Genomic DNA, 16,590 nt, shown 5'->3' with positions numbered 1-16,590 from the left:
TTTCCCTTTTGGCCTAATGTTTGACCCGACAGCAATGCAACCTTTCTTGTTCGGTCAAACGCAGTGAACTCATTTACCCCCTTCTCAGGCATTTAAACATTAAAACCTACTTGATCCTAACATTTGCCCAAAATCCCTTTGGTCACAGGAGATTTGACATGCAAGTCCGTGTCAGGGGGGATGGTTGTAACCTCATTTCCATTTGTGGATTTCCTGCAGAGACGCCTCGAGACCCCACAGTGCTTCTCGACGTTTCCCATCAGACAGGAAACAACAAGGGCTTGAAAGGATGAAGGAGTCATGAGCGGATAGCTGCTGCACATGATTAACACATGCTTTGTATTTATCATGCTGCTGACTTTTGTAATTTTAATGTTCCATGCAGAAAAAGGTCACGGACTGCCTCTATGCTTAGTCTGGATTTGTATATATTACATTTAATTACCGGAGGTCTTTTGGGACCCTTTTGGGCTGCCTGGGCCATATGGATCATCTGCACATTCCTTATATTAAGATGCGTGTCTTGATGTGAGACTTGTAGATCTGTTTTGCTGTTGTTGTTGTAATTTAACAACATTGATTAAATTCTCTGGTAATCATTATTTTATAGCATATAACTCAGTGCCATGTGTGGCATTTTTAGAGTTGGTTAGGTGAGCAGGGTATCCCAGCCCATCCCCCAGCCCATGATTGGTGGCTACCCTAATAAGAGGGGATAGAAATGGAACATGGCCACTGCTGCTCTGTGGTTGGTCCTTTCCTCTTCCAAGGGGGTGTTGAAGGTTGGGGCGGGCATGCAGGTCAGAGGTCTGCCCTTTCCTCACCCCAGCCCAGATAAGTCAAACTGTAATAGCTCCTGGGGGAAGCCCTGTCTGAAGAAGGTGAAGGAGTTGGTAGAGCTCACTGGTCATCTGATGCACCGCGCCTGCTTTTCAGCAGCATTTAAAGCACAGAAGAAGCAGAGCTTGTTTTTCTATGTTCAGGGGGGGGCTTTAGTTTGTTTGAGAAACAAATGAGTGTTTTCATTCGAGGGAAGATTTAGCATTTTATGCCATCGGGGGGCGTCTGCTTGCGTTAATAACTTCTTGTTTGGAAATGGAGCCTGAGCACTTCCTTTAAAACGTGGCCTCAAATCATCTTTGAGTGCGGGGAAACTGACAGATGCTTACAAAAAGCCCTAAATTTAAAAAAAGACTCTTTCCCACCAGCTGTCCATCGCTTGCTTTTCCTAAAATTGAAGTTTCCAGTGTGTGTTTCAGCTGTTGCTATGCAAAGTGAGGCCAGGGAGATATTTTCAGAATGACCAGATGCTGCAGTGGATTTCTTATATAGGTTGCAATCATTACTCGAACCTCATTAGAGAGCACTGAGCCACACATTGTTATGAACAATACCTGACCTCAGCTTTGGAACACTGTGCTAAAAAAAAAATCTGGCTGCTAAATGTGATTTTGTTTTACAGTGTTCTATTATCCAACTAAATGAATGACATTCATCATTTTTACAGCTGCTTAGTCAGAATATAATTATTTTAAGGTTCCATGCAATGCCTAAAAAACATGGCCTTTTCTCTGTGTAATGTCCTAAAAAAAAGAGCATGGTAAACCACTTCGTTAGACGCTCCAGACCAAATTTGCTGCACGCGATTGTTTTCATGCTTCACTGGCTGGTTGTAAAGTGTGTGCAGTTATTTCCATCCACCTGAATAACCTATCCAAAAGTAGGGATAACTCTGCTGCATTTTCTAAGGGTGCAACCGAAATATTTAATTTCTTTGTAGCGATCAAACACGCTGTTGTTGTACGTATAAGGGTAAAACTGCATATTTTATTCTGATATTTATTAAGCTAAAGTTTGCAATTTTATACATTTAAGCTACAAATTACAATTAGCGAGCATTCTAAATTGTTCTACATAATAAAACTAAAAAGATTACATAGACGGCACATGTCCCCACTAGAGGCCTTGCATAAAGAATTGTGTCACGAAAAGAAAAGTATTTGGTACGGTAAATATTTCAAAACAAAGCCGCTTTCCAGTCCATGAACTTTGTTTGGCACCAGAGACTTGGGTTTGTGTCGTTTTCCTCCAATGATTTAGGTTGCGGTAACACTTGGTTCAGGTTAGAGAAGGGAGAATGGTTTTAGTTTAGAAGTCAGACTTTTTTTCTCTCGTTAACTAGAACACAATAACCTCTAACCCTTTTACAAGCATCAACCAAATGGCGTTTGAAGCCCAAACATAAAAAACATCAAAGTAAAAGAATGATTTAGCTATTGGTGGCGAAAATTTGGCAAATCATGTAAATGTTGATAGGAATGTTGAGTATAAAGAGTTGAGTATCGCTAAAACATGGTTTGCATGTAGTATACCTTCTATGGAAGGAATATCCAAAAGCAAATCACGTGTACGTGTTATGTGTACTTTTTCAAGAGATATAGTTGATATAAAAGTGAGAGAACCCAAAACATTTTCACGATACCAGTGACCCTCCTTATATATTACCCTCAATTCCCTGTTTGACATTCTGTAGACCGTTTTACCCCGTTACATTGTCAGTTCTTTTTTTTATATTTAATGATTTATTTTAAATGATTTTTCTACACTGTCCTGGGCACACATGCTCTAGTATTTTTATACAGTACCTTGCTTCCAATTTCTCTTTGAAGTCTGTTAAGATTTCTGTTACTTGCATTCGTTCATTAGAGACCCAGCTTGGGTCTAGTTGACCTTGAATATAAATAGCATCGTGTTCATCAACTTGACAAGTATCTGGCAAAGGGAAGGGATAGGATTTTAATACTTTGCTATGCGATTTCTGAGATCCAAAAATAGGACAAAAGTAAATCATGTTGTAATAAATCACAAGGGCAATTATTAATCATCACTGCATTACGGTAAATGCGTTGTGGGAAGGAATTGGCATCGTTTTTTGTGTGTTTCATGCTTGATCTGCAAGTACGCAAAATAAAGAAATTCGCTTGCAATCACTTTAACTCTCAATGGCACTGAGGACTGATTATAGTCGCATGGGAGCAGGGATTTCTGTGGTAGTCCATTTAGCTCCTTTATTCAACCTTCCTAGTTCAAGTATTTGGGCTCATTTGGCAAGGATCCTGATTTATGCAAACACCCAAGCCCTGCTGGTCTTTTCACATGAACCCCCTGGTGAATACGAGTCCCAGCTGAACCACAAAATATTTTTTGGTAAATAAATATTGGGACATAAAAAATATTTGTAAAGCTGGGCAGCAAGCTGTTCAAGGGAGCCGCTATGAAGCTGGAGGGTCCGGTCCCCTCAGCAGACAGTCTTCTTCCACCAGGGTAGATGTCAAAGGCAATTGTGAAATAATTGTCCACGCTGTTACAGATTGAATACCAGAAAGCTCCCCTCTGACAGTGATCTTTCAGGCCTCTAAAATGTGTCCCGCTGTCTGCCAGCTTGGGGTCAATTACCACCCGACAGGGCCGTTCTTTGTTGTATTAGAGTCTGCAGAGCAAGGGTCCACTCCGTCAACCTGTCACAGCGGGGGATTCTTGTTGCCGACACTCAATACCTTGTCAAAATGTTCCAATACTACGCCCAACTAAGCAGCCTGCTTCTGCTGAGAAGTTCTGCATCCAGGAGAGGGGGTGGGGCGGATCAAAGGATCACTGACACATTTCACTTTTGCCTGACATTTTCTTTGACTCAACCGTTTCAACAATAAAAAACAGTGGTGTGAAAACTGAGACCAACCCCCTTCTATGAGAGGCGAAAGGCAGGGACAGCGAGGCGAGAGAATCGGAAGGTATTTCCACCAATATAGTATGGCTTGGAAAGTAAATAAAAACCACTTGTTATAACAGGAACTTGAAATTTATAGCTTGTAGTATTTTGTCCTTACCCCCTTGCTTGGTTTCAAAATAACGCTGCCATAATTATCAGCAGATGGAAATGGATGCAGCTGGTCTGTCACAGTCTAAAGCCTTCTCTCAGAGTGTGAAAATATCCAGCAATGATCACCTCTGTGCTGCAAATGAATTGGTTGCTCTAAAAGTTGATCTGGTGGTTACGCTCGCAGTGAGAATTTTATTATCTTTTTTCTTCCCCCTGTGAAATATGTAGATCTGAAATATTGCAGATTGTATCAGCTATGGGTTTGGTGCCAATTTGTGATTCTTATTAAACTCTACTTTTAAGATACAAGAGGTTGCACATTTTGTGGCGTTCAAGTGATAAAAAAAATGTGCTTTAATTGTTTGAGACTTCAAGAAGGATTAGTTAATATTTTTTTACTGCATGGAGTGAGATTAGAAGATAAGTAAACTCACGTTTGTGCATTTTTATGGAGCTGGAGTGAGCTCAGTGTAAAAATGGGAAGCATGTGGAAACAACTGTCCAAGCTCACTCCACAGCTCATATAAGACTTCCTTAACCTGTCACACAACCAGGCAGGAAGTCGTTCATTTTTCACATCCAGCAGTCCTGTCATTTCCAAATTTCTTTGTTTTCCTCATTAAGCAAGTAAGAGAATTGTCGAGTTTTGGAGGTTTTGAGATTTTATTTTTCAACTTTTGAACACCACATATGTTAAACAAATGGCTTTAATTGTAAACTTCAGTCAAATATGACGTAACCTAGTGTTTTCCAGAGAATTTTCACTCATTGAGGTTATGCAGACAAAAACATGACGAATTTCTTGTGTATCTGCAGTTGTTCCTAACAGTACAAAGGTCATGGAAGAAGAGAAGAGGTTTCGGGACTGTGCCGACCTGTACCAGGCTGGTTTCCATAAGAATGGCGTCTACACCATCCACGTTAATGCACAGGAGACCAAAAAGGTGGGAAGCCGTGATATCATGCAGCCAGCATTTCTCTGTAATGTGAAAATATCTCAGCTTTCGTCACCTCTGAGGAGCATTTTTATAGTGAATTTACAGGGTTTGACTTGGTTTTTTAAAAATATTGGACTCCGCTTTCTCTGCATGAGCTAAAACCAACCCGTGGGATATTAGCCAATGATGAGTGTCAATGATGAGTGCTAGCTGCTGCGGAAATATTGAAAGCTAAAAATACATTTGGCAGCTCTGAGAGTTCAGGAGTTTGCTAGGGAGGTTAGGTGCGAAACAGGACACCACACTGCTGAGCATGGTGACAAAGGTATGTGTGTGTATGTATTTCACATCTACGCTATTGAATTTAACTGAAGTGTATTTATCTGTTATGGCACCAAATATAACTAATCTAAGAGAGAAACCCAGCTTTTCCCTTTGAGCGAGCCCTTGGCCAACTTGGCTACGTTCTCTGATTGATGAGAGCGATGATTTCATGACTTAGGGAGTTTGTGTGCGAATTTCTGTTCATAGCTGTTTGGCTAATCTCCTTTTGAAATTTAAATTCACACAGCATTTTAATGTATAATGTTACTTGAGCTGTTGTTTATTATTCCAGTCTCCACGAAAGATGAGGAAACTATGGAGGATATTTGTTAAACAGTAGGCTATCTAAGCTTCAAGCCTCTGGGTGGATAGCTCCCATAGAAGCGTCTGACGTCTTTTTGGCTGGAAGATGTCCTGTCGACTTCCATGGTGTATTACTGAGAGATCTGCTAATTTTGTTCAAACAAACCAAGTTTGAAAAGTCTGTTTTTTTACATCTATCAATCCATTTCCTTCCGCTTATCCAGTTCAGGGTCGCAGCGGGGCTGGATCTTATCCCAGCTGCCACAGGGCAAGACAGTTGTCTTTTTAGAATGAGCTATATAGGAAAACTAGCTGCTGAGGAAATATAGCTAGCCTACCTGTCTTTAGCCTGGGTTCTTCATGTCAGCACTGAAAATTATTTTGTGTGTGTTACTTGCTATGCATAAAAGATCGAAAAAATTTAAGTTAATTTAAAAAAAACATTATTTTATACTATTCTATACTTTTAGCGATGGTTGTAAAGTGGATGGTCATAGCATGTGTGTGTGTGTTTGGCATGCATGAAGAGCTAGTCTTAAAAAGAAGGGTTCTGTCTGGGCTACCGCTTTAATTATACCCAGGCTTTGTTCATGTGTGTTCAGCTGTGTGGTCTGGCTGAGGTGAGAGACCTTCTCCGCTAAACCCCGGGGTATCCGCCTCAAAACAAAGAGTAACACTGCAGATAGAGTGCCAGTACTGCATTATCAGCTTACACACACTGAGGTTAAGGGTTAAGGGCCACATTACACCCAGGTGTCTGCTGGTATGTGTCCATCCTGGACCTCCACTTTGATTTTGCAGAAACAAGGACCACTGATGAGGAACATCTCGAGGGAGCTGTTGAGGGATAAGGAGACGCTGATTGAGTTTGAAGAGGACCTAGATACATTGCATTCCCAAAGATGATTCATCGAGAAAGCAAGAGAAAGGAGTGTCTAGAACCAAATAATTGTCCAAGTGACCCTGCTCTGTTTGTAAATGCCGCTGAGAGTTGAAATGTTGAATGTTGAATTCATTAGTTTGGTAGTTACGTTACATCTTCAGGCTATGCAAAGACCTATGGGTGTTATCAGTGTTCTATCACCTTCATACACAGTACTTTCCAACCCTCCCTTTCTGTCCTTTTAACATTGCATAGGTCTACTGCAGAATGGAAACAGCCGGTGGCGGATGGACAGTCATCCAGCGCAGAGAAGATGGCAGCGTGGACTTCCAGAGAACATGGAAGGAGTACAAGATGGTGAGACAAGACAAATACGTGCACGCACTTCTCCATCCATGCACTCATTCATATCCATTAAAAACGAGAGGATAATGTTTGTTCTTTAAACACGAGACAGTAAGTGAATACACACCCAGAAACTGAGTGAGCGCGCTCATCTGTATCCATTAAGCATAAATTACGAAACCGTACGATGAGCGAGACCTCCTGTTTCAAAAAAATACGCTTCCACTGTGTGATGATGAAAAATATCGTGCACACTTTGGCCTTTACTGAACATGATGAAAACATGAGAGTCGGGATGCACTGATCCAAGACCATTTGGAACGCTTCGGCCAGATGTCATTCCTCTTCGGCAATATCTCCCCTGTCGTTTTTGTATTAGCAAAATTGTCTAGGGTGTCTGAGACTTGCACTGCTCCTTAGCCGAGGCTTCACTGCTGTTATTCTTCCTCTTCTCCAACAGGAAATTACTACCTAAATCTGAAAACAAAGCATTTGTTTAGTCTCAGTCGAGCTGGGCCAGGTGTTTGTCATCAAGGATAAAGCTGTGCATATTTGCATTGAGGGTGTTAACATTTCCTACCTAGGCTGTGTTTAGATGGTAACTTGGATTTATTTTTTCTGCCTGTTGAATTGCTAGTGTTTGCTATAGTAGCTGCCTGTGTATACCTTGCACTTGCTTTCAGTTAATGTTTCCTCTTTCCCCGTATAATCTGTTTCTACTTGAGTTTTTACCTCATCTCTCAGCTGCTCTTGTTGTACAATTTATCAGTAAGTGGGAAAAGATAAAGCCATTTGGGGAATTACAAAGCAGAGAATTTGCACACTGGACCAGATATAAACCCACAGCAGTTTTTCAATGAGAAATCTTCATGTTGGCGTTTTTATTGAAAGAGCCTGAACAAAAATCAACAAAAGCAATATTGGAATAAGGCAGAAATCTCTCATTCAAAGCGACCTCAATCTCACTCTTTTGAGGTAAAATAAAAAGGTGAAAGGTCAGCAGCGTAAACGGTAACAGAAAGATATAAAATGATAAAAAAGAAAATAAAAAAAACCCCAGTGGAAACCTGCCTGCCTTGAACAGGTGCACAGAGGGAGTGCACGGAGTGCATTCGCAGGACTTGGCTGACATTTACGCGGCTAATTAACAGCTTAGAGTCTCCTTGAAAAGTTTAGAAGTCATCAACAAGTGTTTTATTGTGTTATCAATTTTCACATTCTTGGTCTCCCAAGTCTTGTACTTACACATTTATTGTATTTAGAAGATCTGTTAATATTTCAGCAAAACCTCAGACTCAGTTTCTTTGTGAGACCACAGAGGAATGTGGCGTGTGCATTAAAATATGATCTGAAGATCATGCATGTAAGTGCATTATCAGGTAACACCTTTATTTACAGTAACTGCTCAGCTGCCCATCAGTCTGAGTCACTTCTAATGTATTAATATCATGCCATGTGTTTAAGGGGGATCAATGTCAGCAAGAAAGCAAGCATTTAAAATGTGTTTGTTGTAGTACTAGATAGTACTTGAAAACTGGCACCTTGGACCTTCAGCTAATGCAAAAACAGTTGAATTATTGAGCTTAAGTAGTTTAAAAAAAAAAATATATATATATATATATATATATATATATATATATATATATATATATATATATATATATATAGCTAAAGGCTGTAGATAAACATTTGAAACAAAAAAAACCTTTAAAAATACCCATCAATGTGCATACACTACATGACTTTAAAAAACCCTGGATTTAACTAAGCAAATAGTTAAGAGCCTTCCTATTGCACAATAACTTCAGATATTAATTGTTTTGGCTGGCAACAGATTATTTAATCCTAACTGATGCGAAAGGCCATTTCAGAAGGATCAAGTTATTGGCCTGCTTCAATCAACGAAAACAACTGAGGAGATTATTGAAGCGAATCGGGTTTGGAACTGCCCAACATGTTATTCAAATCTGGAATGAGAAAGAAATGTAGTTGGAAAAAAAGTCTTGTATGATTGGAGTGGTGAAATCAAATAGTAAAATAATCAACAGTATGTTTAGCAGTGAAACTGGGAGCATTTCCACACAGACGATGTGAAGAGAAGTCAAGGAATTGGAACAAAAAAACTATGTAACCTTAGGAATATCACTTATCTGTGAGGCTAATAAAAAAAGGCTTTAAGTTGCTACAAGGCATAAAGATTTGACTCTGGAGCAATGGAAAAAGATCATATGGTCTGAGTCTAGATTTACATCTTGATGCATGCTCAATCATCCAGGTAAGTTCTTCAGTCTTAGATGACTGCAGGTTTCCCCAAAGTTATAATCTTATAATCTTATACAAATGTACGGTTTATAAGATTAGGGAAACCTGCAGTCAGCTGAGACTGAAGAAGTCACTTGGAGGAGTGATGAAACGTGTCTTCCACAGAAAACGCTGAGTCCAGATGAATAGAATCAACTTTCGGAGAGTCTAGATTTACTCATTCCAAAGTGATGGCTGGAACATGTTAAGAAGAGCAGCAGATAAATGTTGGTGCCTACAAACGAGCCTGCAGAGGCAGTGTTGTGATCTGCGGTTTCTTTATTTGGCCGGGTCTAGGTTCATCAATGTTATGTTCCCAGATAATACAGTCAGCTGTCTACTTGAATATATTGAATGACCAGGTTTTCCCATCAGCTGATTTTTTTTTTCTTTCGTTGATGGCACCGGCTTATTCCGACATGACAACGCCACGCTTCATCAGGATCAAACGGTGAAAGTATGGCTCAAGGAGCATGAGACATCATTTTCACACATGGATTGGCCTCCACAGTCCAGATTTTAACCCCACTGAGAAGCTTTGGGATGTGCTGGAGAAGACTTCATTTGGATGTTCAACCCTCCCATCATCGGGACAAGATCTGGGCAAAAAAAAGAATTTGTATAAGTTTATTGAAGGATCGCCATGGTGCCGTCATCAAAGCTAAAGGCGGTCCAATAAAATATTAGTGTGTGATTTTTTTATTTTTTTATTTTTTTTTTGGCTGTATGGTGATAGGATGTAAGTGATAGGATGGGTGGTGCTAATAAATGACTAAAGCTCCCCTGACAACCAAAAAAAAAAACAAAGGTTGGGAACAAGTAAGTCAGTAAGAGATATGAGATCTACATATGAGATATGAGTGCTCAACATACACATTTCCTTTTTAACAGGACATTTTGAAAGTGTAACTGACATGCAAACCGAGCGCTCAGTCCAACAATATGACTAACCATCTCCTCATCTTTTTGTGGGCTGAGTGATGTAGATCAGGTTTGCGTGTGAAGAATCACAGAGCTTCAGAATTATATGAGGGAAAACTGTCAAAAGATCCCCACATGCAGCCTCTTCCAAGCAAGAATTTTTGAGATAAACTGTGGTCACAGTAGGAGGCATTGGATCAAACTTAAAGCCTTTTAGATGGGAACATCTCATCAGGAGCAAGATCAATTGTAGCGACAGAGAGAAAAAGAGAGAAAGTGGTAATGGGCCCCAGCCTTTTTCTCTTCCACCCACTCAGCAGGACATGGCTAAGGCCATAGGAATGCCCCGTATTTGTGTTCCCTCGTTGCTATTCTTTGTCACTACACACTCAGAGCACAAACACAACTTCTTTCTGACTTTACCGCTTTGACAATTTCAGCCCCTCTGTTTTACAATCTTTAACGGAGCAGCCTTGACTGTCCTGTCAGACCTGTAATGTCATCTTGCTTAGTGATATTCCCCCCTCTGTAATCCACTGCTCTCGCTGCTGTCAGAAGCACTTTGCCTGTGACCGGGAGCCACTGTGATCAAATACAAACTTTGGAGTTTGTTTGAAGGAGTGTCCATGCATGCGGTGTATGTTTTGGGAACGAATTCTTTAAGTAATAATGACTTAAACATGTGTGACTTTAGTGGAAGACAGAAATGGAAAAAAGGTGTGCTTCTAATTCAGCTGGTATCGATTTTTGTAATTTTATAGATAGGTAAGTCCATCCAAGTTAAAGACTGGGCCAAAAGCATGCTCAAGAAACATGTAAATATGTCTAATATGTAATGGAAGTCTTATCTATTTGAGGTAGGATGCTACAGCAGTACAAGAACATTTCTGCTGGTGGATAAACAACCACAGCATTTATTATCAGAGACGGTTTGTTCTGATCTAATTGCTGATTGATAAAAAGGAAAAAGTAAATTAGAAAATTCTTTCCCATTCATGCCATAATCCTCTAGTGTGAAGATGTTATCATCCAAGGGAAAAGTGATGAGATGAGCAATGAATAATCTCAAGTTTATGCTTTACAAAAAGTATTGTCAGTGGTATTTACATGCTGATTATTGAATTTTTCTTTTCCATTGCAGGGTTTTGGGACCCTGTCTGCAGAGCATTGGTTGGGAAATGAGTACGTTTACCAGCTGACAAACCAGAGGCAGTATGCCCTCCGTGTAGAGCTGACCGACTGGGACGGGCTCCAAGCCTTTTCACTGTACGATCGCTTCCAAATAGGCAGTGAGAAGCAAAACTACAGGTAATAGCAGACAAAGTGGGGGATTGTTGTGTTTTCAGGCCAGTATTTGCTTATTATTGCCATGTTACCAGTGTTGGATGTAGCCAGCTACAAAGTAACACATTATTGTAGTCATATTTTATTGCACAAAAGGACATAGCATGATGGTAAAGTGCAAATTGCATCCAAAACAGAAACAACTGTATTATACTGCAACACAACACTCAGTCTGTGCTAACATCTGCACCATAAGCTCTTTAAAAGATGGTCGAAGCTTCTGTGAGGTTACCTACTGGTTTCTGAAGTCCCATATTGAAGACTCAAGTGGAAAGTTTCTGCAATTGCCATCTTGGTTGCAAACAAACGCATGAGACAAGGAGGGTTGTTTGACTTTGAATCGCATGGTATGACTACAATTTGCAAAATAGACTTCATGTTTTACTGAATATGACACAAAACGAGTGATCGAAGGCATAAACTGATCACTAAAGTGTTTATAGACATCAAGACAAAAAGAAACATCTTGTCTTGATGTCTTGTTGCCTTGACATCAAATGTAGCTTATTTAAAGGGAGAATGCTAACACAAAGCTAATGAATGAAGCCCGAGTGATGTTAGAACTGCGCATGATTAGCGGCCCGGCCTTAAAAGCGTGACTGTCAGCTAAAAGGCAGTTTAACATTAAAATCTCTCTTCACACACACTTCACCTTCAGTGTGGCAACACTTTCAGGCCAACTCTTTAGCTTAGAACAAATACCACCAGAACCAATGCTATTCCAAACACTCGTACTTCGTGTTTAGTAGCAATTAGCAAATATTAGTATGCCAGCATGGTGAAGATTAGCCTGTTAGCTTTGTCACTGTTCACGTGTTAGCATGATGCCACTAGCGCTTTGCCCAATGCACTGCTGTGTCTCATTACAGCTTCAAAGCCTGCCATAGTTCTAGGCTTTTGCACAATGTTGACACAGTTCAGTCCAAACACAGCAGAGTGTCAGTCAAGTTTTGGCAGTGTTCAAAGCCCAACAAACAATCAAAATTATTCACGTAATATGGAAGCAAACAGTCTTAAAGCATAAAAATATGTTTTGAGTCACGGTTACATACACAGAGTGAGTCAAATGAAAGCTATTACACAGCCTGTGTGGACAGAATTGATTAAGAGCGAAGTATATTTGTTCCATCAGACAGCCGTGAAATGAATGATTGAAACGGCTGTTGTGTAAACAGTAAAGTGCTTTCATAACTCAACTATCACACAAGACAATGGGGTGTTTAATGTGCGTTCGGGATTTTGCCCAAGGGTACTAAGACTTGCAGGCTGAAGAAGTCTGGGATCAACCTGCCTCCTGAGCCACGGACTTCTCAGGGTGTGGACAAAGATTTGGTGTTCTCTTCACCTTTTCGTGCCTACATCATTGCACGTCTGGACATTCTAAGACTGTATCTATAGCATATATCTGAAATGAAGCAAGGAAAAAAAAATTACACCGGAAAATTATACTTTAGCGGTAAGAAAAAATGTTCAAAAGTGTTAAGATTATAACCATGAATTGTAACCGAGCTTTCCAGACACCTCAATCATGTCTTTCCTGTTATATAAGTCTGTGGTCAGGTTTGTCTCTTAGCAAATTCCTTCCAGCCCAAATGTATTGCTTGTCATCGTCTCTTCATTGCAAACTGTACTTTGATTTGATGGATGCTTTGTCCTTGCGTGTTGCAGGGCAAAGGTTTCTGTTTTCTTTTGAGGGGGTTAATGATAACAGGCCTCAAACTATGGCAGATGCTTGGCCCACTTAGATGTGGAAAACTGATGCAAATTCCAGAGCTCCAAGCAATTGCTGGCTTTATAGGCGAAGGTCTGACATCTCCAATTCACTGGATGGCTGGTTCTCTGTGATAAGAAGTCCTTTTAGTTTCAAAGTGACTTTTGTTCATCTTTGAATGATGAACTAAGGAACAAGATTCTGTGGTTGAAAGTAGAGATGGCACGATACCACTTTTTTATGTCCGATACCGATATCATAAATTTGGATATCTGCCGATACCGATATGAATCCGATATAGTGTTTTTTAATCAACAAAACTGTTTTTTAAAATATCTTGCTGCATTTTGCAAGTCTGCAAGTTCATACTCAAGTTTAAAACAACAACTACACTAAAGCTATTCTGTTATACCTGTATACAAAAAAAATATTTCATAGTTCAGCAATACTGATCAATCTAATAAACTTAAACCTACACCATCCTCCCTATTCTGGTATTTTAAAGAGTACTTAGCGTAAATATTAAGCAACCTAACTAATAGGGTTCCAACTCCCAGCAACAACAAAAATAAATAAATAAAAAATAGGGAACCACCCCTCACGCTCCACCTCATGATGCTTAATCGACGTAATCAACCTTAATTTGATGCAGTGTGAAAAAAAATGCACAGAAATCAATTATTTTTCAAGAAATATTAAATAGATTCAACATCTTTCTTCAACAAAATTGCAGACTGCACAGATGGTACCTTCCCAAAGGAAAAAGTACTATAGCTTACTAGGGTATATATATTAGACTTAATAGTCACTATATACAGTAATTGACTTCTATTCATTTTACATCAAATTAAAACTTTGGGTGTAAGATTCGGATAATTATTTATTAAAAGCTAGACATTTTAAATGAGAATAAGAAAGAAAAGTATGTCTTTGTGCCCCCTTTTCCCTGTTCATGCCCTATCGGCCCCCCTGGCTAAACTTTGCTAGATCCGCCCCTGCACAGTTACCAGCGTCAGCTACGTAGAAAAAGATCCTCGAGTAGAAAGTAATATTAAATAAATTCTAACAACAGCTTATCAAGCTTAAACGTGCTGCTGTTGTTCAGCCGCTGGTTTCCTCTTTCTGGTGCAAAGTGGGCCAAAAACAAAGACGGACTCGCGACAGAAAAGCCGATCAGCTGATCATTTAAGCAGTTTCACGATTGAAGTAGCAGCCGGAGAGCGAGAGGCAGTCGCTCGTTAAGCTTAACGCAGGAATGCTTTACAAACATTCAGAGATGGACTTACACACTTGCTTTACTTCTCTCGGGGATAACTTTGTCGGAGATGAAATGCCAGGTTGCTAGCGAAGCTCCAAATGCTATCCAGACCACCGACAGGTCCCGCATGCCACAGCCGCTCTATCACGTGATGCATACTGCTCCGACATGCTAATGTTCTGAGGTGAGTTACGGCGTGTTGCAAGTTTTGTGAGGTGCTTTCGTGATATTTAATGGATCGGATTACATTTTTTATTTTTCTCCGATATCCGATCCAGTAATTTAGGTCAGTATCGGACCGATACCGATACGTAATATCGGATAGGTCCATCTCTAGTTGAAAGCCTTTACCACAATCGGTCCAGAGCTCCATCAAAGAATACAAGCTTCAAGCGTTTCCCTGCAGCAGCAAGGCCGGTAGGCCTTTTGCCATATCTAATTTTCAGAATAGTCCTGCGACGACAGGGGTTTCACTTTACAAATTTTCTGTGTTGAGAAGCTTGTACCTGGAGTGGGCTGTGTGTTTTCTCTAAGGGTCTGGAGAATGGATTTCATTTAGGCGGAAGAGATCAAGTTGTCTTTTTTTTGTTATGAGTTGAAGTTTTGAGCACTCAAAATGTGAGGGCCGAATGAAACTCCATCCCTTGTTGCTTTCGGTCTTTATTTCTTGGCTGTGGTTCACAGATATGTGAAGTGCAGGCCAAACGTATTGATCAATATGTACTTTATTGTAAAAGTAAGAACTTTATGAAAGTGTTCAAAAGCTAAACACCATTCTACACATTTACATGCATTTCATTCACACTCATTTTTACAGAAACAAATGCATTTATTTTTTAACACCCTAATTCCGTTTGCTTTTTTTCACACATGATTTAACAGTGATTTCTTACATTTTTATGTAAAAACTGTTGTTTTTGTCACACAGCAGCAGGCAAAGGGCATCCCCAGCCAATCCAGGCTGTTTTCAACTCAGTTTCATACTGCTAAGGAGACATGCAGATCTCTATAAATAGATATGTTCTCGGAAAATAGTTGTGGTATGATAATCACTCATTGCTGCTCTGAAACATGGGCCAAAACAAACCAGATGGCCAGTCCCAAACAAACCGGTATTGCCACATTCTGTTTTGGGCTTTTTTTCTTCTGCTTTGGCACCTACTTCCTCTTAAATGTAAAAGAATCTGCAAGTTTGCCAGAAAGTTCGCCAGACTGCATTTATGTTGCTTTAAAACTTTAAAAGCGATAGCAAGTGATAGGGCCTGTGTTCTAGCTGGTTTTAAAATATTTTCTTTCATCTGAGGCAATTTACTGGAATACTGACTGCGCCAGCACTAGTCAGACAAACATTTATAAAGACCTTATACTGTACAGTCAGTCAGCGTGTTTCTTGCTTTCTTTCTTTCACGAGCATGCACTCTCTAAGCACTAAAGAAAGCAAGGCTGTGAACACAAGCACCACTTGGAAAGAAGGCAGAATTATAATCTAGGTCCACCATTGCGCACGACTCACCATTTATCATAAACAATACTGAGAATTGCTCGCCAGGAAATGCTTGTCCTGCTGCCAGCGTCTTGTTTCATCTACGTATACTGTGAAGCACAAACCACTCAACTTGTTGAGAGGGAGGGAGGTGTGCAATTATTTCTTTGTGAAATATTGGGTCCTAATCCTTTGCAGATGAAATCGTGTACACAGCATAAATGTCACATTTATTACAAGTGCTGTAAAAATTTGGACCTGCTATTTATCTTTCCTCGGTCATCGGATTCTTGTGGGGTTTGCCCACTACAATAAAACTGTTAAAACAGCGCATTAGTAATAGTCAGATGATTCAGATAATTTGGGTAATTGATTTGTCAAATGTCAAATGCTGGTACTGGACGTTAAAACACAGACTCAAAGTATTTACCTTTAAACTGACCTGATTTGTTTGGGGTTTTTTTTTTTCAAATCAGCCAATCACATGACAGCTGCTCAAAATATTTATGCATGCGGGCATAGTCAAGACAACCTACTGAAGTTCAAACAGAGTATCACAACAGAGAAGAAAGGTGATTAAAATGACTTTGAACGTGGTATGGTTATTGGTGCCAGACAGGCTGGTTTATTCACTCATCCTTACTCATCTACTGGAATTTTCCCACACAACCATCTCTAGGGTTTACAGAGAATGGTTTGAAAATGACAAAATATTCCATGTTGATGTCAGAGGTCAGAGGAGAATGGCCAGACTGCATCAAGCTGGTAGGAAGGCAGCAGAAACTCAACAAGCCATTTGTTACAGCCAAAGTATGCAAAAAGACATCCCTGGAACCACAACACATTGAGCCTTGAAGCAGATGGGCTACAGCAGCAGAACATCACACCGGATGCCAATT

At 40.0% G+C, this 16,590-nt stretch overlaps 1 protein-coding gene across 1 annotated transcript in view; it reads left to right on the top strand.

Annotated features, from left to right (window-relative positions):
• Positions 1 to 16,590, top strand: part of angpt1 (angiopoietin 1) — a 59,727-nt gene that overhangs the window by 26,859 nt on the left and 16,278 nt on the right. Inside the window, exons 5-7 of the mRNA XM_080862671.1 lie at positions 4,697 to 4,824; positions 6,584 to 6,685; positions 11,037 to 11,203. Of these exons, the coding sequence (XP_080718797.1) occupies positions 4,697 to 4,824; positions 6,584 to 6,685; positions 11,037 to 11,203 (397 nt within the window). The remainder of the gene's footprint in view (positions 1 to 4,696; positions 4,825 to 6,583; positions 6,686 to 11,036; positions 11,204 to 16,590) is intronic.

Source organism: Rhamphochromis sp. 'chilingali' (assembly GCF_963969265.1).
Source record: "Rhamphochromis sp. 'chilingali' genome assembly, chromosome: 17".
In the NCBI taxonomy this organism is placed as follows: Eukaryota; Metazoa; Chordata; class Actinopteri; order Cichliformes; family Cichlidae; genus Rhamphochromis; species Rhamphochromis sp. 'chilingali'.
This window is presented reverse-complemented; position numbering and strand designations above follow the sequence as displayed.